General features: G+C 42.7%; 1 protein-coding gene and 1 pseudogene across 29 annotated transcripts in view; both read right to left on the reverse strand.

The window, feature by feature from the left end:
• Positions 1-3,310: 3,310 nt before the first annotated feature.
• LOC100389311 (serine/threonine-protein kinase MAK pseudogene) lies at positions 3,311-9,523 on the reverse strand (annotated as a pseudogene). Its single transcript, XR_008472893.2, has one exon. The product of XR_008472893.2 is annotated as a serine/threonine-protein kinase MAK pseudogene (transcript).
• Positions 8,449-26,803, reverse strand: part of LRP8 (LDL receptor related protein 8) — a 75,769-nt gene continuing 57,414 nt past the window's right edge. For 16 of the 28 annotated variants that reach the window (XM_035251536.3, XM_035251535.3, XM_078331864.1 and 13 more), the window contains 9 exons: positions 25,408-25,526; positions 25,037-25,176; positions 23,459-23,600; positions 22,057-22,209; positions 20,971-21,195; positions 18,862-18,930; positions 13,808-13,980; positions 12,556-12,732; positions 8,449-9,957 (listed from right to left, as the gene is read on the reverse strand). In XM_035251536.3, coding sequence (XP_035107427.1) covers positions 9,919-9,957; positions 12,556-12,732; positions 13,808-13,980; positions 18,862-18,930; positions 20,971-21,195; positions 22,057-22,209; positions 23,459-23,600; positions 25,037-25,176; positions 25,408-25,526 — 1,237 coding nt within the window. In that variant the 3' untranslated portion in view covers positions 8,449-9,918. The remainder of the gene's footprint in view (positions 9,958-12,555; positions 12,733-13,807; positions 13,981-18,861; positions 18,931-20,970; positions 21,196-22,056; positions 22,210-23,458; positions 23,601-25,036; positions 25,177-25,407; positions 25,527-26,803) is intronic. The other 12 variants (XM_054236256.2, XM_054236255.2, XM_054236254.2 and 9 more) reach the window with 3 other exon arrangements.

Consider the following 26,803-nt stretch of genomic DNA (forward strand, 5'->3'; position numbering starts at 1 on the left):
CTCTCTGTCTCAAAAAAAAAAAAAGAAAGTCGTCCTCAGTGACGCTCTCCCTGAATCCACAGTGGAGATTGCCATTTCCCTGGAACTAATTCACTCACACTTATCCATTGCATCCCTTTCTACCTTTTATTTCTATCTTTCTACCCCACTGGTCTCCAGAATAGGTGCTTGAGAAGTTAAAGTGAGTATTTGATCTCCCATTACTCATCCCATTTACTCAGCAGTGATTCTCAGCCTGGCTGCGCATTGCAATCACCTGGGAGCCTCTAAAAATACTGATGCCAGGGCCCCAAGCCAATTAAAATCTCCACCGCTGGGCCTGGGAATTGGTACTTTTTATAAAGCTCCCAGGTGAGTCAGAGTTGAGGACCACTGACCAAAGGGGCTCGCTCTTTTCAGGGTAAAGTGATTGTCCTCTATGAAGCCTTTCTGGCTCTGAAAAAATGTACAGTTGAGTAGGCCCAGGGCAATCAAGATCATAATTTTATAATAGGAGCCTACTTTCATTCATCTAAGTTCCAGCTTAGAACGAATGGTTCTAGAGACAGTGCCTAGATGACATCATTCTTGGGACCTGGCAACTAGAACTGGGGACAGGAATCAGACAGGACCGCAGTCTTGATTCCTGTCCCCAGTCTTAACATTGAGTCCTTTTCTCCCTGAAAAAGCATTAGAAGCAGAGTGTAGAGTAGGTGTGGTGGGGGAAAATCACTGGAGATGGGTTAAAATAATCGCTTGTGTAACAGTGACTCATTGTAACTATAGGTGAACTGACTCAACTTTTTAGACTTCAGTTTCCTTCTCTTTAAATGAGCGTAATAATGTACACCTAGCAGAACTGTTATAAGAAACAATTTCAAAATTGCTATAAAACCATAAGGCATTTTTATTACAAAACACTGGATATGGGTAGTAACAAGGGAATTGTATAAAAGAGAAGGGGACTAGACATGGTGGCTCACACCTGTAATCTCAGCACTTAAGGAGGCTGAGGCAGGAGGATCACTTGAGCCCAGGAGTTTGAGATCAGCCTGGGCAACATAGGGAGACCTGGTCTCTACAAAAAATTTAAAAATTAGGTAGGTGTGGTGGTGCACACCTGCAGTCCCAGCTACTTGGGAGGCTGAGGTAGGAGGATCATTTGAGCCTGGGAGGTTGAGGCTACAGAGAACCATGATCACACCACTGCACTCCAGCCTGAGTGACAAAGCAAGACCCTATCTGAAATAAATAAATAAAATAAGAGAAAAAGAAAAGGGAGCCACCATGTATCAAGTACCTAATAAATGGCAGCCCCTAGGCTGAATGGGATTACATGTGCTTGTTCTTCGAACCATCACAACAATCTTGAGGTGGTAATTAGAGTTAAGTAGAGGTGTTAAGCAATTGCTACAAGGTTATTTTCCAAGAGTAAAATTATAAAAATATAAGTGAATCTGGCATTTGCAGATGTGGCAAATAACAAGAGAAATTTAAAGGACACGCAACTCCCATCAGGCTGTAAAGTAATCCAGGTTTTTGGATATGAGACATGGTATAACTGAAAGAGCATGATCGGTGTCTGCAGTGTCTGCATTTGGTATAACTTATTGAGCATCTACTGAGTGTCATGTGCAGAGAGGATACAGTGTTGAGCAAGACAGTTCTTTACAGAGCTTGCAGAGGAGGTAGTTAAGAAGTATACAAGCAATTAACAGTGTAACGATGAGATTACCAACAAAAGAAGCACAGGATACTATGGAAGCACATGAGGTGGCTGCTAATGCAGTGTAGGGTCCTTAGGGAAATGTTCCTGAAGGAAATGTTCCAGACAGAGGGCTCGAACTGTGTGGTTAAAATATAAGGAGTAATGAGCTGGAGACTGGGCAGAAACCAAATCGCGAAGAGCTTTACCACCTATATTAAAAGATTTTGGGCAAACCCAAGAATATTAGATTTTGATGGCAGTGAAGCAGTTGAAGGGCTTTAAGCAAGAAAGTGGAATGAAGTGGCGGTGATGTATCTATGGCACTTTAGAAAGACACTTTGGCAGCAGTGTTGTAGGGTGGATTGGAAAATGAAAAGACTAGAAGTATGACATTCAGGTCAGTAGTTAATCTGTTAGCCAGGCGAGGTGCCTTATGCCTGTAGTTGCAGTTACTCAGGAGGCTGAGACAGGAGAATTGGTTGAGCCAAGGAGGCGGAGGTTGCAGTGAGCTGAGATCACACAATTGCACTCCAGCCTGGGCAACAGAGAGAGACCTTTTCTCAAAAAAAAAAAAAAAAAAAAAAAAGAAAAGAAAAAGTAAAGAAAAAATAATTAACCAGGCACTGTGGCATGTGCCTGTAGTCCCAGCTACTCAGAAGGCTGAGGTGGGAGAATTGCTTTAAGCCAGGAGTTCAAGGTTGCAGTGAGCTATGATTCTACCACTGCACCCCAGCCTGGGTAACAGAGTATGACCCTGTCAAGAGAGAAAGAAAGAAAGAAAGAGAAGAGAGAGAGAAAGAGAAAGAAAGAGAAAAGAGAGAGAGAGAGAAAGAAAGGAAAGAGAGAGAAAGAAGGAAGAAAGAAAAAAGAAAGAAAGAGAAAGTAATCTATGACAGTGGTAATCCAAGAAAATGGTGATGTGTACTTAGGTAGCAGCAATCGAGATAGAAAAGTGGGTGGATTTGAGATGGAATACCATAATTTAAGGAGTGGGTAAAGGAGACTCAGATGTGGCCAGAGATCCTGGAGAAAAACCATGAGTATGGTATCATGGAAGCCAAAATAAGAGTATTCCATGAAAAGAGTGACTAACAATGTTAACTACTGCTTCCAGGTCAAGGAAGATCAAGACTGAAACAATGTTTACCAGATTTATAATTGAGGAGGTCCTGAGTGACCTTGGCAAAAGCAACCCCAATGGCATGAGAATGAATGGTAGGGCAGAGTACTGGGATGCAGGTAGACAAAAATTGTTCTGGAAGTATAGAGGTGAGTTATCTAACCTAGTCTTAGAGAAAAGGGAAGGCTTCCTGGAGGAGGCATTACCTAAGTGGAGTACTCAAGGACAAACAGGAATTAGTTAGTCACCTAGAGGCAGAGAAGGAAAATTTAGGCAGAGAATGCTACATGTACAATTGTCCTTTTGGGGCACTAAAAATAACCTGTGACTTTGGGCAGCTACTTCACCCATTTTCTCATCTATAAAATGGAGTGGGTAATATTGATAGTACTTATCTCGCCGAATTGTTGACAAAGATTGAGATTATGTAGAATACTGGTGCACATTAGGGATTCGGTGATAGTTCACTCCCCCCTCATTAAAGTATCACAATGAAACAATACTTAAAGATTTTTAAAAAATGAATTTAATCTCTCTCTAGAAACAGTGCACTGATTTTACAAATGTCCACATTTGGTTTTCAGTTTACCAAGATGATGTCAGTACAGCTAGTGAAATGCAGCACGCCATCTTCAGCCCCCTCGCCTCTGGAAGACACACCAGATAGCAAAGGGCACACCGCTTACAGAAGCTAACAGAACTTGAATGACAAGACAAAAAGAGCAGAACCAGTTAGTGCGACACAACATTCTAACATGCCGGATTGTTACATCAAATATGGGAACTTAGGGGCTGGTGGGGAAGACAAACAAGGAAAATCCATTTGGAAACAATCTGATGAAGTTTGCAAACCAGCACTTTACCCCCAAATTAACAACAGCTTGTATGGGAAAAAAATGCTATTTTAAAAGTATGAGGTTTGGACAGGTATTTGTTTTCTCTTGTAGTTTTGTAAAAAAGTATCAAAACCTTGGCTTTAAATATATATATATGTATATATATACAAGTGGCTTTTTAAAAATTACTTTTATAGCACAAAGTGTTTGTAAATGCAGAGGGTTTCTGCTGATTCTTGACTGTGCACATGGTGCATAGCCTGAATGAACAGAGCTTCCTGATTTTTTTAATAACTGAAAATTTGAAGCAGTAATTCTTTAACCTTCTAAATTCTCCATACCCTAAAAATACAGTGTGAGAAGACTGTTACTCTACCTTCATGCATTTTGGGAAAAGGAATTATTTACTCTCAAACTTTTAATGCTAACTCATTTATATTCTGTGACACGGTGATTGTATGGCTGGAGTTCGGGGGGTGGGGTAGAGAGGCTTGCATTCCTGTGCCATTTCCCCATTCCCATCAGTGTCTGACTGGACGGTGACTGGTATCCCCTCTCCAGACTTGATGTCTTCAAAATTTTCAGGTTTCTTTCTCACAGTTGAGAAAATCTAAGAGGCTCTCGACAACATGGCATGCTTCTGTGAAAATCCCACTGCCCTTTTATTAGTTTTCATTGATCATATAAAAAAATCTTTGACTCAAATATATGAAAAGCAGTCAGCATTTCCCTTTGGCCAATGGAAAGCTTGAGGCTGAATAATGTCAGGTCTGCAAAGTGCTGGCAATGCATCCTAATGAATTTTCCTTGATGCATTTTGTGCCTTGTAAACAATGACCAAGAAATGCTTAATTCAACCAGAAATTAGTATAACTATAAAGTGCTTATATTGAACCTCTTTCCATCTAGCCTCATTTCTCCCTTGAGCCTTTTGTTCCTATTATAAAGAACTACATGCAGTTCCTTAACATTCCCATGCTGATTCATACCTCTGTTTTTTGGCTCAGTGTGTCTCTGCCTGAAGAAGTGTGGAATCCCCTTCTTAATTTTTAAGACTTAGATCACTTCTATGATGACCCTATTCCTCATCTTCCCAGGTAGAAAGACCTCTCTCTCCTTTGTGTCCTAACAGTGCTCTGAATAGAATCTATTCCTTTTGTGTTTCCACATACGTCTTCCTCCACTGCTACTGTGACCTCTATAAAGTCAGAACATGTTTGACTGACCTTTACATCTGCAGTGCCAGGTGTGCAGTTGGTACCTAGTGAGTGGTTTTAGTGAGTGAATATACTGGAGGGGTCAATAGGACTTACTGCCATACACTTAAATCTGATCTCATTCTCCTTTTGCCAGTTAACAGGTTACTTCTGTTTTACAAGTAATTGTGCTATGAAGAGTAAATACGATTTTCATTTTCTCCATTTCTGGAAAGCATCTCAGCCAGTGCCTTTGTAAGTCCACTGGAAAGGTAGACCATAGTATAGGTAGCAGGTTTGATACAATGTTTAGGCAGCCAAAAATAGTCTTCCTGAAGAAGGAAATGGGAGAAAAGCACTGGGACTGGCTTCTGATAAATTTTCTGCTCTCTTGGCATTATCTCTGAGCTTCCTTCCAGCTCTATAGTCCAGTAACTCTGTGATCTGTGATTGGCTGTAGATACCTATGCACAGGTGCAAAAGGCAAAATATATATAACTTACACCTCAAAATGAGGCTGAAAGGCCTCTATGAATGGGGGGAGGTGGATCTGACTCCTCAGGTTTCATCTTACTTACTACCATCCAACACATCTGTATTTTACAATTTGTTTCTTGTAAAGGGTTGCTCCCATAGCTGCCTCTTTCAAACTGCAGCTGTAGTACATGCTGGAAACATGGGTGTCTCTGAGAAAGTTGTGAATTTTTTTTTTTTTTTTTTTTACTTTTTGAGGCAAATTTATCTTAGAATATAAACTACTGAAGAAAGATATTCCTGATGAGAGAGGATGCTTTTCTGTATCCTAGTCCAGACTTGACTTCTAAAAGCAGATCATCTTGGCCTTTTATGTCAGGATCAGGGGCAAATGTTGAGAAGAAAATTAGACCAGAGATTCAAAGAACAAATTGCATTAATCTGATGCCCAGAAATTACTTTGTGAGTCCTCTGATTTTTCAGGAAAAGTTTCATTGCATGATGGCTTTTCAATTGGTTTAATTATGCTTTCTTCTGCATTGCTCTTTTTGAAAGCAAGTTCTGCCCTGACAGATCCCAGTGACTTAGGGAATAACTGATTGCTCCACGTGTGGAGGTTTATTTCCTTTCCACTGGCTATCAAGGACACGTTCTTGGGATTCACACCTAGAAGATATCTGGATTGTTTCAAGCAGTACTGTTTAGAGGCTGGGGCAGTTGACAATTCGGAATCAGACTTTAGGGAAATAACAGCAGGTAAGCTCTTGTTTTCCCCTAGCAAGTGGTTGGAGCCCGAGGGTGCCAGTTCTGGAAGCCGAAATGGAGAATCTTTCTTCCTTTTTTCTTTAAAAACACTCATGCTTGGCTTCTTGGAATGGGAGGCTCCGAAATCATAGTCCTCCAACTCTTCCCAGCTTTCTCCAGATTTGAAGATAGTCTGGCCCCAACACCTCCTACCACTTTTATGATTCAGTGTACCATTTGGCTTAGTTGGCATGTTTTTGATGATGTTTGGGAATTGTGTTTGCGGCGGTTTCTGCTGATTCTGTTGCTTTGGTGGTTGCTGGACGTTCAGGTTCTGTGGCGGCCGAAATGGGCTGCAGTGGCTTCTGGCTAGTTTTTGACTGGGATTGTCCAACAGTCTAACTAATTACATCTGGTAGAGGCTTGGGCTCTACTTCAACTAAAGATGGCTTTGATTCTAATGGTTGGAGCTGCTTATTTAAAGACTGTTTTGATTCCAGATGATTTGAGAAATGGCCTAATACCTGACCAACTTGAAAATATGGGTGTTTCAATGCCCGGCTTGCTCTTGGTCGTTTCATTGGATCCCAATTCAACATTTCAGTCATGAGCTGAATAGCTTCATTACTGGCATTGGGAATCAGAGTTTTTAAGTTTATAGGAACACACTGGGGAAAACGAAAGTTCATAGAAGGTGCCAGCTGGTATTCTTCTGGCCAAGTTGCTCTTTTTCGGAGTCCCTAAAACTTGGCAAATTTTAAAGATTTCATCCATCTCTCTTTTCCCTGGGAAAACATATAGAGTTCAGCCATGATAATTCCAACAGCCCACACATCAATGGGAGAGCTATACACAGAAGATCTCAGCAAAACTTCAGGGGCATGATACTATCTAGTAGAGACATAATCAGTGTACAGTGGCTGTGACCTTAATTCTCTTGCAAGTCCAAAATCAGCAATTTTCACAAGTTCTGGACCCATACAAAGCAAGTTTTCTAATTTCAAGTCCCTATGAAAAAACCCATGTTTATGGATAAAAGCCAGCCCTTGCAATATCTGATAGATAATATTTCTGATGACTGACTCAGGGAACAAGTTGTTTCTGTCTTTCATTAATTGATAGAGGTTTTCTTTCATATATTCAAATATGAAATAAAAGTGGTCATTTTCTCTGATAACTTCTTTCAATTTAATAACATTAGGATGATTAAGTTTTCTCAGAGACTTAACTTATCTCAAGTTCATACATTCATCCCAAGAATAGAACTTTCTCTTCATCCTTTTGATAGCCACCAGCTCCCCGGACTCGTTATTCTTGGCCATAAGCACACTCCTATAGGCGCCGTCCCCCAACTGTCCCATGGTTGTGTATCGGTTCATCTTGGAAGAATAACACAGCAGAAGTTGTTGATTGAAATGGCTTCCTCATTGAATATAAATCTCGTTCACTGCCCTCAGGCGTCTTCGAAAGTTGTGAATTTCATCATTGTTTTAAGATCTCAGGCTGTATGTCCAGACCCCATTCATTATCTTTTTTTCTGTGAATCCCAGGATCTGGCTGAAAGTTTAGAAACTATGCCTTAGCCACTGTTATCATTTAATTCCTTAGAAAATGCAGTTTCTTTGGAAGAAGGTTACAGAAAAAGTTACTTGTTTTGAGTAAATTTCCATGTTTTTCACTGTCATCACTTTCCTTCAGTCAAAAATAATGTTACTTTCTGTTCTTAAAAGAATAGTAATATGTGATTAAGCCCCACAGGAGCTGGCCACCTGTTCTTAAAATTCTGTTTGGTATTGGCCATTCTAGGTCGACCGCGTTTACCCTCTCAGTGAATGTTTCAGGACTGTCAACACATGCATGTCATGAGGAGATTGTTGGCTTCTGCAAAACACAGTGCCCAAGCTCCAGAATGCAGTTGTTTTCTTAGAGTTTAGGAGACCAAGAAGGACGCAGAGGAAGGCCCTAGGAAGAGGATGCTAGAACTCCAGAATGTCTGACTGGAAATTCAAAGGATATCAAGCTGGTGAGACATCCAACCTTCATTGAGCTGGGGGCATCTGGTGGGCGGGGATAGGAAGGCATTCGCTTAAGTGTGTCAAGTTTCAGGTATGATAAGGTTAGATACATGTCCTCGGCTTCTACTTAAGTCAGACACTTCCATGTTGCACCTTTTCCCTGGTTGTCTAGTGGGAGTAAGTGGTAGAAGAGCAGAGTTAAGAAACTCAAACTCTTTCTCTTTGGATGGGAAAGCCAGTGGGGTGAATCCTTCTAGGACTACAGGATTATGTTTCCAATGGCAGACCCCACACAAATAGAAAAGAGCACTTCTCCCTTCCTCCCCCAAGGCCAGGAAAAGCAAAGAAGGTATCTATAATAAAGAACATCTATACATACACCCAGAGTTTTTCCTTTTATTTACAAAGCAGTAAACCAAATTCCTGTGTGAACATAAATATCCAATATACTATAATATTGCATATGCCATTTCCCCCCTCAAATAGGACTTCAGGTTTGGCCAATTGTTCTGATTTAAGCCAAAAATTAGTTTAATCTATATGAACATAGGATGGTAAGTAACCTATTTATTACTTTAAAATGTTTCCCCAACTAAAGGAAATGGTAGAGGGTAAGGGGAAAAGAGAAATAAGAGATGTAATAAAACCTATTCCACCATGTTTATCCTCATCCACAGCATGTCCCAGACGTTCAGTGCCTGGGCCAGTCTCTATGGTAAATTTGGGCTGTTCTGGAAATGTCTCCACTTAGCTCTGTAAGGATGGCACCCTGCAGGGTGCTTCAGAGGAAACTTACTGAATTCAACCCAAGTGTCCTGAAAGAAATTGAAGAAGTTACTCAAAGAGCTGAACTTTAAAACAAGGAGTAGCTGAGGGTGAGGCATATTCTGTCTTGAGTTTCTGAGTGTTCTGGTACCATGTAATGTCTGTATGCTGACCTTTGCCAAAGACAAGAAAGCCCAGGTAGGAGTCAGGGCAGCAATGAGTGAGCTGAAAGGCTGTTCCTGACTTACCAGCGTCTCAGGAGTAGCCAGAGGTGAAAAGATTTGCCTTTTTCACTACCTATTAGCACAAACCATGGTATCTATTTTCTGAGCCAGATTTCCAAAGGCTTTTCTGAAAACTACAAGATATACCCCTTGTGGACTGTGTTAAAGTAAATTTATCTTGATGTATTTGAACAGTAGCCATAGGTGTGCCTCTTCTCTACAGATTTTTCTCTGTCTCACACATACACATATAAACACACACATATACACACACAGAGTCTGTGTGGTGGACCAGTCATACCAAAAATAAATACTCTCACTTCTCTAAATTATAGAACTCATCTGATTTTTGAAATATGTTAATAAATAATCTAAATGGGGGAAGGAGTTGAAGTGTTTTTTTTTACTTATGTTGATGGATAGCCACAAAGCATAATCATCTTATTTACAAAAAACAAATCCCCCCAAACCTAAACCCCCACAACTAAACATCTTCTGTAAAGACAGTTTTTAAATGATGAGTAAGGTACTGTGCCATTGGCCCCCATTTGGTTATGTGCATCATGTTAGTCACTCAGCAGTAGCCATTCCACGAATTCCTCATGGGTAGTGCAACCAGTTAAAAAGTGTATAAAACATTATACATAGAAAAACTCTCACATCCTTTGGATGTTTGCAGTTCATCATAACTTTGTGGTTACCTTTTCGCAACATAAATTTTAAAAAAAATCACACACACACATATACACACACTCACACAGACCCATATATAGAAACCCATTCATCCAGTCATACACCATCCAGAGTGTAGTGCGTGGGACTGAATTCCATGAGGCACGAAGGGGGTGATCCCATCCTCAGGGTAGTCCATCATCTTCAAGGCTTAATGCCACTCGCTGAGGAGACAAACCAAAGGATTCATCATTAGATCCATAAGAGTTACCATTTATTCAGTATTGATAAAGTACAGACTTACGTTACTTTGACAGGTATTAGCTCACATAATCTTCAAACTATCCCAGGAGACAAGATTTATCCCATTTATTTTACAGATGAGAAAACAAACTTAATGAGCTTAAGTACGGTTTGTTCTGGATCACATAGCAAGTGGCTGAACTAAAATTTAACCCCCGATCTGTATGAATCCAAAGCTATAGATTTTTTTCATCATTTTGTTTTGTATCTTTTTTTTTTTTTTTTTTTTTTTGAGACGGAGTTTTGCTCTTGTTACCCAGGCTGGAGTGCAATGGCGCGATCTTGGCTCACTGCAACCTCCACCTCCTAGGTTCAGGCAATTCACCTGCCTCAGCCTCCTGAGTAGCTGGGATTACAGGCGTGTGCCACCACGCCCAGCTAATTTTTTGTATTTTTAGTAGAGATGGGGTTTCATCATGTTGACCAGGATGGTCTCGATCTCTTGACCTCGTGATCCACCCGCCTTGGCCTCCCAAAGTGCTGGGATTATAGGTGTAAGCCACTGTGCCTGGCCTGTTTTGTATCTTTGTAAAGAAGAGTCGCACGGATCTAAATTTTCTCAATCCTCCCTTATAGGATTTTAGGTTTGGTCAATTTCAGTGGGTTAGCTTTGGCAAATGTTAAATTTCAGGCTATGAGTTACTTGTCTCTAGCATGCTAATCACATTTAAGAAGGTAATATACTTCACCTTCCCAACAGATTAAACAGGATTGGAAGGCAATGCAGGTTAATTAAATTCCATCCCTCTCTCCCTCATCCCTACTTTCCAGTCACTGGGTAGATGCTAGACTCCTGTCTGCCAAAAATGGCTGACTGTGAGATGTTGAGCCCACTAACCCCTGAGCCAGTCTATTCCATTCCTGTGCTAATGTGAAATTTGTTTATTTATATCTTCTGACATTCCCTGATTCCATCTCTCAGACTCAGAGACAGTTCTATGTAGGACAACCCTTGACATTTATAGATGGTGTTTGAATTCCCTTTCCTTCATTCTGAATGTTTTCTTCTCCACAATACACATCTAACTGGTCCTGATGTAATCTTGTTTGCCTCTTTTACATTTCCTGGATACCCTCCTTTGGAAAGGCTCTCCCCAGCTTCAGTATTTTTCTCATAGTTATGTGAATTTGGGTCAGGCACTTTACTTCTCTGAGACTTAGTTTTATTATCTATCAAATGGGAATAATAATAGGATCTACTTCACAGGGTTGTTGAGGAATCAAATGAGATAATGCACAGAGAGTGTTTAATATAGTACCTAACAACACATAGAGCCTAGAGTATCCCAGGTCACCGTAACCAGCATAAAATAGAATCAGACTAGTATCTCCCATCTCTGAACGTTCTACATATGATAAAAAGTAACCCTACTGCCTTTCAAGTAATCTTTGGGTTATCTGTAATTTTTTAAGAATGCAATGACCATCCTCCACTAGTGTAGATATTTGAGACTATCTTATTCTAGTCCAGCCATGCTCCCACTCTCTCCAAGACAGATCTCTAGGCCAAAGATAGGCCCCAGTAGTAATGGTACAGTTACCCAAGAAATGGACAGAGGAGAGAACAGGTTGTTGAGAATATTGATTTCCAGAGCTTTAAGGCTATTTACACCTCATGATATAAAGGAAAGAGCATGGGCTTTTGTGTATATACAGACTGGAGTTTGAATTCTGGTTCTGCCACTTCTGGCTATGACCTTAGGCAAGTTATTCAATTTCTATGAGTCTCAGTTTCCTCATCTGCAAAATGGGGCTATTAATATCAGCTTGATAAGGCTATTATGAAGATTAAATGAGATAATGTATGTAAAACACTGAGAACAGAGTCTCACACACAGTAGGTGCTCACTAAATGTTGATTTCTCTGCGACTGGCAGGAGCTTATTACTCAGTCCTTAGACTCATCAGGAATCACTCCCCCTGAGTCATTTCTTTCTCTGGAAATAATGTCACTTTACATGTGCAGGGTGCTTTGTAAGTCACAAAGTACTCTCACATGTGCTGTCTCACTTGCACTTTATAAACTCAGGAGGCAGGCAGAATGGGGGTTGTTACTCTCATTTTACAAAGAACAGTGAGCAGAGAGAAGTGACTGAGATCACAGGGCTGTGGAATGATGGAACTGGCAGTTCTCTTATTCCAAGTTCAGTGCTTCTTCCACTGTGTCCGCTCTGACCTTCAAAAATTGGTCAAGCAACTATTTTTTTTGACTGGCCGAGGTTAAGGATCCTCAAGGCCATTTGCTAACCCTCCTCATTTGCTCCACCTCATTTCCCATGGCTCCCCTTCATGAACAATTTGCCTCAGCAGCAATTCTGTCTGCCCTGCCCCAAACTTGATTACTTTCTTCCACATACCATCTCATTGGTCTGTGACTAACCCATTTTTCCTCTTTGCCCCAATACCCAGATTACATTTGCAGCCTTCCCAAACCAGAAAGCCTTCTAGGACTGGCTGCACCTGCCTTGGTTCATGCCCTCACTCACCAGCCCCTCAGACTTAGAGTGGCACTGCCCTACCTTGCACTTGACGACAGGCAGCTCGGAAAGAGGGTTCTTCGGGAGTTGGTGCAGCTGTGACCTTGGTTCCCCCGGCAAGACAAAAAGCTCCTTGAGGGCAGGGGCTGGGTCTTCCAGTTCTCTGGTCTCCCCAAGACAGGGCTCTGCCCACAGTGGGCGATCAAAGCTGCTGATTGCCTGACAGGGGGATGGCACTGTGGATGACCTCTGAGGTCACACTCAGCCCCCTGACTCTGCTGTCTAACAGTGACACCTGCTGTGCCACTTCGTGGTCCTCATTCCCCCAAAAAGTCATGCTGTGTTGTGTCTTTAAGTCTTTGCACATGCTTCTATCTGCAATGCCATTTCCCCCCTTCTCTCCCTGCAAAACTGCTATTAATCTTTCAAGGACATAGTTCATCTGTTGCCTTCTCTGTGAGGCATTCCTTTCCTGATTCCCTAGACAAAATTCATAGCTCCCTTGTTGATGTTTCCATAGCATCTGTTCAATAAATATTTGTTGGGCATCAGCTGTGCTGTGCTAGGCATCAGGAAAACAGATTAATCTGACAGTTCTGCCCTCAAGGATCTTATGGTTTAGTGAGGAGACCACTGAGTAAAAGACAAGTGGACTACAGTGTGAGGTAGAGAGGCTGAGGACTGATGGGAGAACAAAGCAAGCCAAGGAAAGCTTTCTAGAAGAGGGGACTCCTGAGCTTCCACCATGGCACTCAGCACACAATTATACCACCGTATGTTAGTATCTCTAACTCCCTACCAGCTTCTTGGGAGCAAGAACATTCCTTATTGACTTTTGAACACTTGATATCTAATGTGGTGCTTGGCACGTAACTGGCATATGGTATTGAAATGAAAACATTTGAATTACACATCCACAGTTACCCTTCCAGGCCAAAGGTTCTGAAAACTTACTGAGTAGAGAGACATTTGGCTTTTTTAACTGCCAGGAAGAGCCTCTAGGTACAAGGTAGTCCTGACACCTTTTTATCTTAATCACCTACCCCATCATTTCTATGTTCCCCAGGGCCTAGAACAGTGCCTGATACATGGTATATTCTTGATAAATATTGGCGGGAGGAAGGAAGGAGGAAGGGAAGGACAGAAGGAAGGAAGGAAAGAAGAAAGGGAAGGAGGGAAGAAGAACAGAAGGATGTAAGGAATAAACGGAGGGAGAGAAGAAGGGAGCGAAGAAAGAAAGGATGGGAGGGAAGAAGGTCAGAAGGTAGGAATTCTCCCAGTGAGAAATACTTACTGCAGGATAGACATGGCCAATCTGAGCAGTCCTCCCTATATGGAGCTCATCTTCATCTTCTTCCTCTGTTGTTTTCCTGTATACTGGGTTGTCAAAATTCATGCTTTTGGTGTTCTTCCGCTTCCAGTTTCTCCAGATCAGGTAGCCACTCATGCACAGCAGGGCTATCACCACTGGAGGAAAGACACATTACACTGGACCTCCAGCAGGCTCCTGCCCACTGCCCAGACATCAGTGCAAGGCTTGCCACCACTCCACCTTCACTGCCCCTTGTTCCTCAGACTCTGTTTCTGCATGCTCTTTTTCTACTGTTGAAAGCCCATCTCCCATCCCTTCTTTCTTTTATTAACTATGAATCCTTCAAGATCCTGCTCAAATGTGAAGTCTTCCCCAACTGAGGGCAGAGTCAGTTGCTTTCTTATGTGTGCTCCCAGACCGCACATGGTATCTTACTTATGAAAAGATACTTGACCTCACAGGGAAATGTATCTGCACTCCCAGCTAGATAGCTTTTTCAGGGCAGGAACTGTGTCTTTTTTTAAAACTCTCTATGCCTAGTTCCTAGCACTGAGTAGGTGCCTAGTAACATGTTCTGAATGAATGAGTGAATTTCTTTACCACACCTTTACCCTAATGCTGTTGTTTCCCTAGATTTCTCTAAGAAAACCATTATTTCCCAAACTGTGGGGGTGGAGAGTGGGATGGAGCCAGATAGAGTGTTTATTTCCAAAGGTGGCTCCACTCGAAGAGGAACATTTCTAGAAGGAGACACAGAGAGCAACACAAACTCTGATTTAGAATAAATGAATATGTTAATGATTAAAGGAGGAAGCTCTCTGCAACACAGCTGGGTAAAAATGGAGCAAGTAGCTTTGTAAGGGGTTAGCAGTCACTGAGCATCCCAGGGGAGGCTGAATGATCACCTATTTAGGATGCTATAGAAGGGGTTTCTGTTTTAGTAAGATTACAATAACTGATATGCATTAAAGACAGGAACAAGGCAGTTATCACTGCTAATATTTATTGTCCTAGAGATCTAGTGATGCAGTAAGCCCAGAAAAAATTTAAGGGTATAAATATGGGAAAGGAGGCCAGGTGCAGTGTCTCATGCCTGTAATTCCAGCACTTTGGGAGGCCAAGGCAGGTAGATTACTTGAGGCCAGGAGTTTGAGACCAGCCTGGCCAACATAGCAAAACCCCATCTTTAAAAAAAATATAAAAATGAGCTGGGCAGGTGAGCCCACCTATAGTCCCAGCTACTCAGAAGGCTGAGGTGGGAGGATTGCTTGAGCCTGGGAGATCTAGGCTGCAGTGAGCCACAATCGTGCCACTAAGCTCCAGTCTGGGCAACAAGTGAGACTTTGTCTCTGAATGAATGAATGAATGAATGAATGAATGAAGGGGGAAGGAAACCAAACGGTTACTAACAGCTATTTGTATTTTCAGAAACTCTAAGAGAAGCTAGTGAAAAACTATCAGAAATAATTTTAGTTAATCAAGAATCAACATAAAAGATCATTAGCCTTCTTATTAATCAGCAAGATTCAACATAAAAGATCATTAGACTTCTTTTTAATCAGCAAGAACTAATTAGAAAATGTAACAGGGGCCAGGCACCGTGGCTCACATGTATAATCCCAACATATCGCGAGGCTGAAGCAGGAGGATTGCTTGAACTCAGGAGTTCAAGACCAGCCTAGGCAAGATGGTGAGCACTGGTCTCTACAGAAAAATAAATTTTTAAAATTAGCCAGGTGTGGTGTGCATGCCTGTAGTCCCAGCTACTCCAGTCCCAGCTACTTGGGTTGCTGAGGCAGAAGAATCCCTTCAGCCCAGGAGTTTGAGGATGCAGTGAACTGTGATTGCACCACTGTACTCCAGCCTGGTCAAGAGAGCAAGATTTTGTCTCTTAAAAAAAAGAGAGAAAGCAAATGTAGTGGAATAAAAACACATTCATAATAGCCCATCAAGAAACTATAAAATAACTAGGAAAACCTAAGAAGAAACATGCAAGTCCTATGTGATCTCTAAAATTCTACTGAAGGGCATAAAAGAAGAATGAAATAAATAGATATGCCACATTTCTGGATGGGAAACTTTACTGTATTAAAAATGTATATTCTCCTCACATAAACTTACTTATCTAAAGCAATCTTGATAAAAATTTTACCAAAATTTTTATAGAATTTATAAGATTATTCTGAAGTTCACCTAGAAGAGAAAATGAATAAAAATAGCTGAGAAGATGTTGTGAGTGTAACATATCATGAAGTTGTGCTAATAGTATGTAGGGAGATATAAATCAGTGGAGGAAAATAAACTGCTCAGATGCAAATCAAAGTATGTATGGGAGGTAGTTTATAATAAAGATGACAGTGTAAGTCAGGAGAGAAAAATAGATTATTTAATAGTGGTACTGGGGAAACTCGACAGGTATACAGAGAAAAGAAATCTACCTCATACCATACCTAAAATTTAAATTCAAAATAGATTAATATCTAAGTACTAAAAAAAATTTGAAGTACAAAAGAAAATATCAGGAAATATATATATATATATATATTTTTTTTTTTAGACGGAGTTTCGCTCTTGTTACCCAGGCTGGAGTGCAATGGCACGATCTTGGCTCACTGCAACCTCCGCCTCCTGGGTTCAGGCAATTCTCCTGCCTCAGCCTCCTGAGTAGCTGGGATTACGGGCACGTACCACCATGCCCAGCTAATTTTTTTTTTTGTATTTTTAATAGAGATGGTTTTCACCATGTTGACCAAGATGGTCTCGATCTCTTGACCTCGTGATCCACCTGCCTCGGCCTCCCAAAGTGCTGGGATTACAGGCTTGAGCCACCATGCCCGGCCCAGGAACTATGAGTTTGTGTCATTTGTAGGGACATGGATGAATCTGGAAAACATCATCCTCAGCAAACTGACACAAGAACAGAAAATGAAACACCGCATATTCTCACTCATAGGTGGGTGATGAAAAATGAGAACACATGGACACAGAAAGGGGAGTACTAAACAGTGGGGTCTATTGGGGGAAAAAGGGGAGGGGGAGGTGGGGAGGGATAGCCTGGGGAGAAATGCCAAATGTGGGTGAAGGGGAGAAGAAAAGCAAAGCACACTGCCATGTGTGTACCTACGCAACTGTCTTGCATGCTCTGCTCATGTACCCCAAAACCTATAATCCAATAAAAAATTAAAAAAAAAAAAAATTTAGAGTGAGGCAGATCTTCTTAAGCAAGACACGAAACCCAGAAATCATAAAACAAAACACTGACAGATCTGATACTTAAAAGTTTTATATTATGCATGGCAAAAGATACCATAAACGAACTTGAAAAGCAAATGTCAGACTGGAAGAAAATATTTGTGACATATATTTTAAAGGTTTCATATTCGTCATGTATAAATATTTCTATAAATAAGAAAAAGATAGCCAATAGAAAAATAAAAAAAGACTATGAGTAGGAGATTCATAACAGATAAAATATAAGCCAGGTGGCTGATAAGCTTATGAAAAGATACTCTACCTCACAGGGAAATGTCAGGGAAACAATACTCATCTCTCACCCCTCAGATTAGCAGAAATTAAAAATATTATTTCAGAGTAAGTTATGTCAGCAAAACAGCATACATCTGCCTCTTTCTACAGGACACACGATGGCAAGAAATGGGTAGATTTATTTTTCTCCACTCAAAATAATCTTGAAATAATCATCTCACCATCACCTTTTCTGGTGAAGCCTTTCAAGGCCAATTCAAATGCCATCTTCTCCAGAAGCTCCACTTTTACTCTGGAATTACCTTTCCTTCTACTGTCCCTTCACAGGAATATCATGCCACTAGTACACTGTTCTTCTGTCTCTATCTATATCCAACATGCCCCTATTATATAACACATTATGATATGTATTAACATCTACATTACATGACTTTATTTTTGCTTAGTCTGATTAAAGACTGAAAGCTCTTAAAGTCTTCATCTTTTTCTTCCCTGGATCCTTGGCACTTGGCACAGTGTCTCACACAGGGGAGAAGTTTTTAAAACACTTGCTGACTAACTTGCAAAGTTGAAGTCCCAGGATAAAAGGACAAAGTTCCTGTCTTTGAAGTACTCATAGGCAAATAAGGGAGATAAAGCTCTGAATGGACAATCACAATTCAAAGATACTGCTAAGAGAGTGACGTACAGGATACTATGTGAACATTGGCGTGGAAGAGAATGAATCAGCCCCTGGGGTTCTCTGTGAGGTCTTAACCAAGTGTTATACTGTGCCCATACTAATCTCCTTCTAGTTCTAAACCCACCCCATCCTGACCCTTCTAAGCCATTTCCTACTCCTGGCTTTGCTCATGCTGTCTCCACTGCTTGGACTACTCTTGATCCTCCTTCACTTGGCTGACCCAACTCAAATATCACTTCCCTTGGGAAACCTCCCCTACCCTCTTACTCTCTCCCCCAGCCCAAGTTAAGTATATCCTCAGCACTGTCTCTGACGTCAGTGCATACAGCTTAACCTTAGGACTTACCAGGTCGTAACGAACTTATCTGTGTTATGTGTGTCTCTCCAACAAGACTACACACTTTTGTAGGACAGAACCACGTCTTATGAGTTTGGCACATAGTAGCTGCTTAATAAATACTTGTTGAAAACCAAACAGAAAGAAAACAAGACAGTATGACCTCTTAAAGGAATGGTAAGCAGCTCTATTCATTAATTCAACAAATCCTTGATTTCCTACCATGTGCCAGACATTGCTAGGAGCTGGGGAGAACAGGGATCATACAGTCACACTTCACGTGGCTGGAGTGTAGAGTGTGAATCAAGGCGGGAGATGGGGGATGTACTTGAAAGGTCACTCGGAGCCAGGTCCTAAAGAGCCTGATTTAATTTGAAAAACCAAATTAAATCAGGACTGGGAGGTGGGCAGGAAGGCTGCAAGGGCAGAACAAATCAATAGGTCAGGCCAAGTTCTCTACCCTGCTAGTGCTTTTCCCTAGGCCTGAGCAGGGTCTCTCTTTTCTCCTCAGTGACTGGGGGCCACACTCACCTATAGGCACGATGATCCCGATAACAGCGGCAGTGACTGTTGAGCCCATCTTATTGTCTTCATTTCCATCTGCAAAACACAAACATTTGCAGAATGATGCTCTGTCACTGTGTGTCCAAGCCCATCCTGGCCTCAACTGGTGAGAACTACCCAACTGCATCTCATCTTCATTCTGAAATGATGATCCTGGCTAACACCTAATAATTCAGTCTTTCCAGATCCTATCACAACTCCTGTGAGGCAAGCAGAACAGAGCTCCATTTTACAGGCGAGGAAACTGAGTCTTAACTGAGGAGTGTGGGGACTCACAGAAAAGTGGCAGAACTGGGACCTGAACCCAGGACACATGCCCCAAGTCCCATATCCTTTCCACAGCACCATGGTGGTCGGAGGCTGGGGCTGCGCATGGCAAGGTGAGAACCTAGGTCTTTGTGTTGCTGCTGGACTAGGCCATTTGCCTTTTCCCATCAGTATCTGTTTCTTTGCCAGTATTGTTTTTGGTGAGCTGTCTGTCCATCTGCATTATTATTATTACTTTTTCATAAGTAATTAAAATGGGACATAGTATAGCATAGAGGAATCAAGAGCACAGGCTTCTGTGTCAGACTTCTGGGTTCAAGTCCCAGCTCTACTATTCACTACCCATGTGACCTTGGGCAAATTTTTACATATCATAAATACATCACATGATATTAAACTTTTATATCTTTAAAATGGTGATATTACCTACATCCTAGGGATATGGTAAGGATTAAATGAAATAATTCATTTAAAATGAATATAAAATGCTTGGCACAACTTTGCCTAGTTCAAAGAGGGTAGAGAGGGGATAGGGGTTGTTGTAAGGTCTAAATTTTAAAAATATATGTAAAAGCACATTTTAAACTGAAAAGTGAAATATACGGTCTTTTTGAAAAACTATGCTGTGCCATTTTCTCACTCTTACAATCATCTTCATTGTAACATTTGTGAAGCACTTTATACTTCAGAAAGCGTTTTTCCCTTAGATCCTCCTGACGGCTCCCTGCGGTGTGAAAAGGAGCCATCATCTACACTTGCTGCAGATGAGGAGATGACTTCCCCCAGCAATGGCCCAAGCCCATCCTCTCTCAATGTGACTGTATCCATGTTACTCCAAGACAGTCTAACAATTAAGGAGATAAAAGAGCTGCACTGCTTGCTTCCAGAGCTAACTGTGGAAATGCTGCTCTCCTCCTGCTCTGGGCCACAGTGAACACTGGACAGTGAGAGCCTGAGAAAGCCAGAGAGAAGAAGCTGGTGAGGGGCTCTGCCCTCAGATGAGAGGAACTGGAATTCACACATGTTCTGCCTGCCTCTGCAAACTTTGGAGTAAGTGCTTCACTCCCAAAACCCAGCTTCTTCTGGCAAAATAGGACCAATTAGAAAGGTGCTGCCAAGCAGCTTGGTTTCTGGGCCATCCATGTAGAGGAAAAAATTAAAAAGATAGTTTATCCTTTAAATGAACTCCCCCTGGCAGGTAACTCAATTAAAAAGGTATTTGCTGATTAATGAGATAGAACATTTCTAGCAGTGACAATTATTGCTCCCAATGATTTAATAAGTGGTGAACTTAATTATTTTCATCTCAGGGTTGGAAAAAGGTACAAGGAGGCCATGGTTGTGGATATTACTGTCTGGGGGACCTGCTGGGAACTGAGATCAGAGCTTTCCAAACACAAGGGACCCCTCCTCATATACACATCAAAACTCTGTGAAACATAGACACACACGCACCCACAGAGTCAGCAAGGGCTGTGTGCGTGAGCACCTCCAGTTACACTGGTTACACCTTTGTCTCTCATGGCAATTTTGTGAAGCAGGTTGTGGAAGTGTGGTTATTTCTACTTTGCAAGAGAAGCAACTGAGGCTCAGAGTGTCTCAGCTTCCTGCCAGACCCTCTGTAAGGTAGGGACACCTAGGAGTCCTAAATCACAAACTGGCACTCTACCTGTCTCTCAGATATGCAGTAACCTCCTCAAAGATATGCAGTATTCAGCTCTGGTAGGTTCCTCATATCACATGCCCCTCATCCTGGCTTCCCTAGGAGCCCTCCCATGTCATGAAAGAATGCAGAACTCATTTCCTTACAGTGCTGGGAGTGGTTGCTGGTTGCAGGGCTTAGGGTAGACGGGCTGATGCTGGGAGCCCTGGGGACACTAACTGAGCTTGGGACTGCAGCTGCCAGGCTTGGTGTCTCTGTGCTGTGGTTCTGGTAGGTGGGGCTGTGAACGGTGGTCCCAGGGGCTCTTGCGGTGGCAGGTACTGTCCTCGTCGTGGTAGAGGCTAACGTCGTAGTTGAGGTAGATTGTGGTGCTGGAGGGGAAATACCACGGAGGTCACTTGGACAGATAATTTTGTTGGCTAAGTTATTGCCTCTGAGTTATACTTAGGAACTTATCATCATGGCGTAGCTCAAATGCCCCTTCTGTGAAGCCTTTCCTGATCTCCCCGGTGGGCTATGATCTTTTATTTAGCTGAATGCTAAGCACTTCACTTTGAGGCCATAAAGATGAGTCATTAGAACACTGCTGTAGAATTAGTTGTGAGTAAAACCACCAATAAAAAGACCGCAGGAAGGGGAAATCAGATACATCTGAAAGAATTTTACACTCATATTGTCATACTAATAGATTTAAATTCTTATTCCACTTTAAACAATTAAACCTATAAATTATTAATAATGCAGTAGACTTAGGCTCAAATAAAAGGCCTTAGCTATACATCAAGTTTGGGACATGAATATATGTATACAGTCGAAGTATAAACTTACTATTAGTCCCAATCATGTTGCAGAAGGGCTCTTGTGTAGTGTGTGTTAAGTTCTAGGTGAGAAATAGGCAGACACATAGTTATCTGCATGTATCTGAAGACATGGAGATTAAGGGTTCTTACTATGAGGTTTTTAAAGGGTTCCAGAAGCTCCCTGAAACCAAATTTAAAATATTTTATGTATATGTGCATTTTTTTCCTTGGGAGTGAGAAAAAGCTATGGAAGGATCCTGGGGGGATGAGCATTCGAGGAAGGTAAAAAAAAGAAACCCTGAAAAGACACCAAGTAGCCATGGAAGATGGAAGAAAACCAGCAGCATACTATGTCCCAGAGCCAAAGGAAGATTTCAGCAGAGTAGGGTTCTGACACTGCAAGGGGCCACCCCTCCTGGAAGGTCTACTTACCTCGGTAGCACCTCTTCATGTCTGGACCTAGCCACATTGTGTCAGGACAGGCACACGTGTACTTGGGAGAGTGGCTGGAGATCTGAGGAGCAGGAAGGCACAGGTACTCACAGCCTCCATTAGGCTGGGCACTCAGCTCACAGGCATCTGCAGCTAATGGCAGAGAGGGAGACAGCTGGGGCACAGATGGGACATTCCAGGTCTTCCTGCCTTCTGAGGATGAGGTCTTTCCCACCTGGCTTGCTCAAAAAGCTTGCCCTACTACCTTTTTTATGTATTCTTTTTCTTTTTCTTTCTTTTTTCCCCCCAAAGCTCTTGGATTACAAGTGCTGGAACTGCAGGCATAAGCCACTGTGCCCAGCCTCCCTACTACTTTTACTGGGTACTTCCCAGCACCGTACCTGGTGTTTTATCCCCACATTCTCATTTAATCCTTGCAACAATTCTGAGAGGTGGGGATATTACACCCCAGACCGACAGATAAAGACACCTAGGTTCAAAGAGAACAAACTCGTCAAAGACATATTCTATGAAATTTTTTTTTTTTAAGAGAATGGGTCTTGCTGTGTCACCCAGGCCAGAGTACAGTAATGCAATCACAGCCCACTGCTGCCCTGAGCTCCTGGGCTCAAGGGATCCTCCTGCCTCAGCCTCTCAGTGTTAGGATTACAGGCATGAGCCACCATGTCTAGACTGGAGATAGAACTTAAATTGAGGTCTGCTGGGCCCCAAAGCCCATAAGCCCATGGTTTTTGTTTTTTGCCTATGCCACATACTATGTCTCTCATTTGAACTTCTAGGTCAAGAATCAGGCACCAATCCTATCTTCTTACACTCCCTTGCTTTCCCAGCTTCATTCTGGCAGCCAACACTTCAGTTACAGTTAGAATTAGTATATCCTAGTGTTAGAGGAGGGGACCTAGTAGTAGGACTCCTAGATTCTATTCCCAGCCAATATGCTGACTTATTATATGGCCCTCAGATACATTAGCTTATACCACTGCAAAATGGCTACAAATAGCAAGTTAGAAGCAATGTGTCATGATGGAAGCAGCTTTGGAATCAGATAGACCTAGGTTTAGGTTTTAGTTCTGCCACCTGCTAACATTATTTTACCTCTCTGAGCTTCTGTTTCCTCTACTGTGAAAAGAGAAGAGTAATACCCACACTTTGTAGGATTGGCAAAAACAGGACATTATGTATTCATTCATATACAGCCATATTTCACAAAGAACTTGAGGTAAAATGAGATAAAACATGATGATAAAGTACTCTACCAACAAGAAGGATTGTTATTATTCCTGGGGTTGCCGAGTTGTGACCTGAATGTGAACATAGCCTCCCTGGTGGAAGGAGAGGACACAGGGAGGGGACCTGGAACCTAGGACCAGAGACAGCTCACCTCTTGGCTGCTTCAGCTCATGGAAGACAACAATGTCATGTGGGTTATTGAGGTTCTCAGCCAGGGTGGAGATTTCCAGGCCATTGAGCCGATTTGCACTGAAAATGGCCTCGTTCTCCAGGTCTGTCCAGAACACCTTGTCCTGTGGGGTATAGATGCAGAGGATGGAAAGTGTGGAGTCTAAATCCATGACCTCAATCTGAGGGCTTGGCCCCAAACCATAGTCATGAGAACTGCCCTAACATCTCTCCTGAGCGGTTTGGTCCATGGATTCACAGTGGGGCTCCCAGCCTCTGATCTGTGATGTGCCTCTCTTGCTTCCCTTCTATTTTAGAAGATTATTAGGTGATTCTGTGCTTTGGACTGACAGCCACAACATGACTCATTCATGCTGAACTAAGCCTGCTTGCTAGAGCCCAGCAGAAACCCAAGGTTAATCTCTATAGCTATTATCATTACTGGGGCCTGGGACCAAAATTGGAAGGGATGTGTGAGTTATGATGGTTATGCCCTGCTGGGCCTCCTATAGCCTCTGGGTGTGCACACGAGCCCACATGGTTAGTCTATATAAGCCTAGATGTGGCAAATCCACACATACAGGTACAACTGTGCATCCTGCACAGATCTAAACACATATTCAAATGTTCATCCACATACAGAAAGCTACATTTTCCCCTAAATATGCAGCCTAAATACATCTTTGTATGTGTATGTACATGCATAAGCACCAGCACACAGAGGAATGTATACCTTTATTCTGATGCATTTGTATATACTCATGCATATATGCATACTTTACATGTACATGCTATGTATATGAACAAGCACACACACTTGTGTCCCAACACACCTGTCTTTTAAAGCAGGGGCTGGACTTAGTGGTGGAGTTTTGCCCACAATTTCAGAGCAGTGCTGAGTAATATTGCTGCAAGCAAATCCTGCCAATGACTACCACAGACCATCATCCCCTTGCTTTCCCTCCCCTTGGTGGCAGATTTAATTTTGGGGAAGAGGTGAATGTGTAAGACCTTGGTTGGTTCTGGCATCCTCATTTGTGGAGAAGAAAGGTCATTAGGGTCAGGGTACAGGAGGGTCTTGGCTCCTCACCTTCTTGGGAGCTTCTTGAGACTAGGATAGTGTCTGATTCACTTCTGTGACCCCAGCTCTGGCAGGGGTCAACAAAAGCGTGCAGAATTGAATAGCATCTCTCAGGCAGGAAATGATTCTAAGGCTATGTATGTTCCTTCTTCCTTTCCTTCCTTTACTGGGTACCTTTTGTATATGGGGTACAGTGCTAGCTGCTGAGGGCACAGAGAAGAAACATACATGCCTAGTAGCTCACCTGTGAGAAGTGCTCTGAGAGAGGGGTCTTGGGAAGACAGCGTGGGAAAGGCTGCCAGGGGGAGAGTGGGCTGCAGAGCGTTTGTGTGCAGGCAGCTCGCAGATTGTATACAAACAAATCAGTTGGTTTCCCTGTTCCTGTTTTCATTTGAAGAAGTCTCAGGAAGTCATCCTGTTTGAACAAGCATTTTCTAGGCTTCAGCTTCCTAGTGGGCTGATGCCTCCCCCGAGACTCACCTCAAACACAGCTATCCCAAAAGGGTGGCTCAGGAAGTCAGCAGAGGAAATCAGCCTCTTTCTGTTGCCTCCACTGAAGTCAATGCTGGACAGTTGGTGCAGCTTGGAGTCTACCCAGTACAAGCGCTGGCTCAGCAGATCTTGGGAAGGAAGCAGGATCAGGTCATGAACCTGGGACCCCAATCTGGAGCTCTGCTCTTTTGTACCCCTCCCTGGCCACATACTGAGGCCAGCCTAGGGCAGCCATCAGGAAACAAAGGCACTGGCACCATGAGAGGACATAGAAATTCTGTCTGGACCCATGGTGTTCCAGACAGTGATTAGGATAAGGCACTAGAATAGGCCCCCAACCCAGGAAAGGCAGGGCTCACCCAGGGTGATTCCGTTGGGCCATTCAATATTGTCTGACACCAGTGTTTGCCGGTCCACACCGTTGAGCCCAGATTTCTCAATCTTGGCCTGGTACCCCCAGTCAGACCAATACATGAACCTAAAAGACAAAATAACCCAATCTGGTTCCTGTTGGGGACAGGTAGTCTGACTCACAAGAGCTCAATAACCCATTGACTAGTTGAGGGTTATGTTTAGTAGGGACTGAGAAGACCTCTGAAGTCCTTTTGAGCCATCAAATCTTAGCATTAGCAGGCACTTTAGCCTTCACCTCATTTGAGAACTGGGTTTGAGGAAAGCTGGATTCTCCAAGATTGCACCCAGCCTCAGCTGAATAGCCTGTGAGCCCATCTCTCCCTTTTCTGGCAGTGCTAACTAGAGCCTTAGGGTGTCAGTGTGGGGAAGGCCCCTAGTAAGCCCTCTCTATTCTGGTTGTAGAGCAGACAGTGGGTAACCTTCTTAACTCAGGTAACCCCCACCCCCAGCTCCTGTCTCCTCAGGCCTACTAGGGCTGGGAGTAGCCCACTGTTACTAATCCAAGAGAGTAAACTAGACCTTACCCACTCCTTTGTGAATAGTCCCTTTATTAAACCCTCCTTCAGTTATCTTGAGTATGCAGTGGGTTTCCTGCTGGGACCCGGAAAGATCCACAATGGATCGGGGTTGGGCTGGGTGTAACTCTGTGATGTGAGGGACAGGATGTGGCAGGCACAACACAAAGTCTGCGTGAGAACAGACAGGGAGCAGGGATGAAGTGAAGGTGAAATGAGAGGCTCAGTATCTGTCAGAGTGCCTAGTACTGTGGTGGGAGCACCTGACGTATGCTCAGTGAATAGCAGCTATTAGACACTTCCCAAGGCCTCATGTAACCTCCCAAGTGGCAGTCCCCTCACCAGCTGCCCTTGCCTGAAGAAGAGGGTTTTCTTATCCCTCTTTAGCAAGGAAACAGCAGTAGGAAGCAGCTGTTGATTCTGGTAAACTTAACATGATACAACACTAAAAAAACCATCTCAAGATATCTCCACTGAGGGAGAGGGAGTCCTGTTCTGTTCAGAATCCCAAACTCCCAAAATTCAGGGTGCCCACAGCAGGGCAGCCTGGGTGGCGAGGGCCCAGAGACCATAGGCAACAGATGTGGGGATGGAGGTGGGCAGTCTGAAGAACAGACGAGTGATCTTGGAGTTGAGATTTGAGGAAATCTTGCTGGCTCTCCCACAGGGCAGGGAATAGACATATTTTACGTAACTCCAGAGGCCAATGGAGGAAGTTATAGAGAGACAGATTTGGGATTATGAGGGAAAAACTCCACTTGCTAATGGGCAGAGCTGCCCCACAATGAAACAGGCCCTGTGGAAGGTAATGAGTTACCTGTCTTTG

The sequence above is a fragment of the Callithrix jacchus genome, chromosome 7 (assembly GCF_049354715.1).
Source record: "Callithrix jacchus isolate 240 chromosome 7, calJac240_pri, whole genome shotgun sequence".
Classification (NCBI taxonomy): domain Eukaryota; kingdom Metazoa; phylum Chordata; class Mammalia; order Primates; family Cebidae; genus Callithrix; species Callithrix jacchus.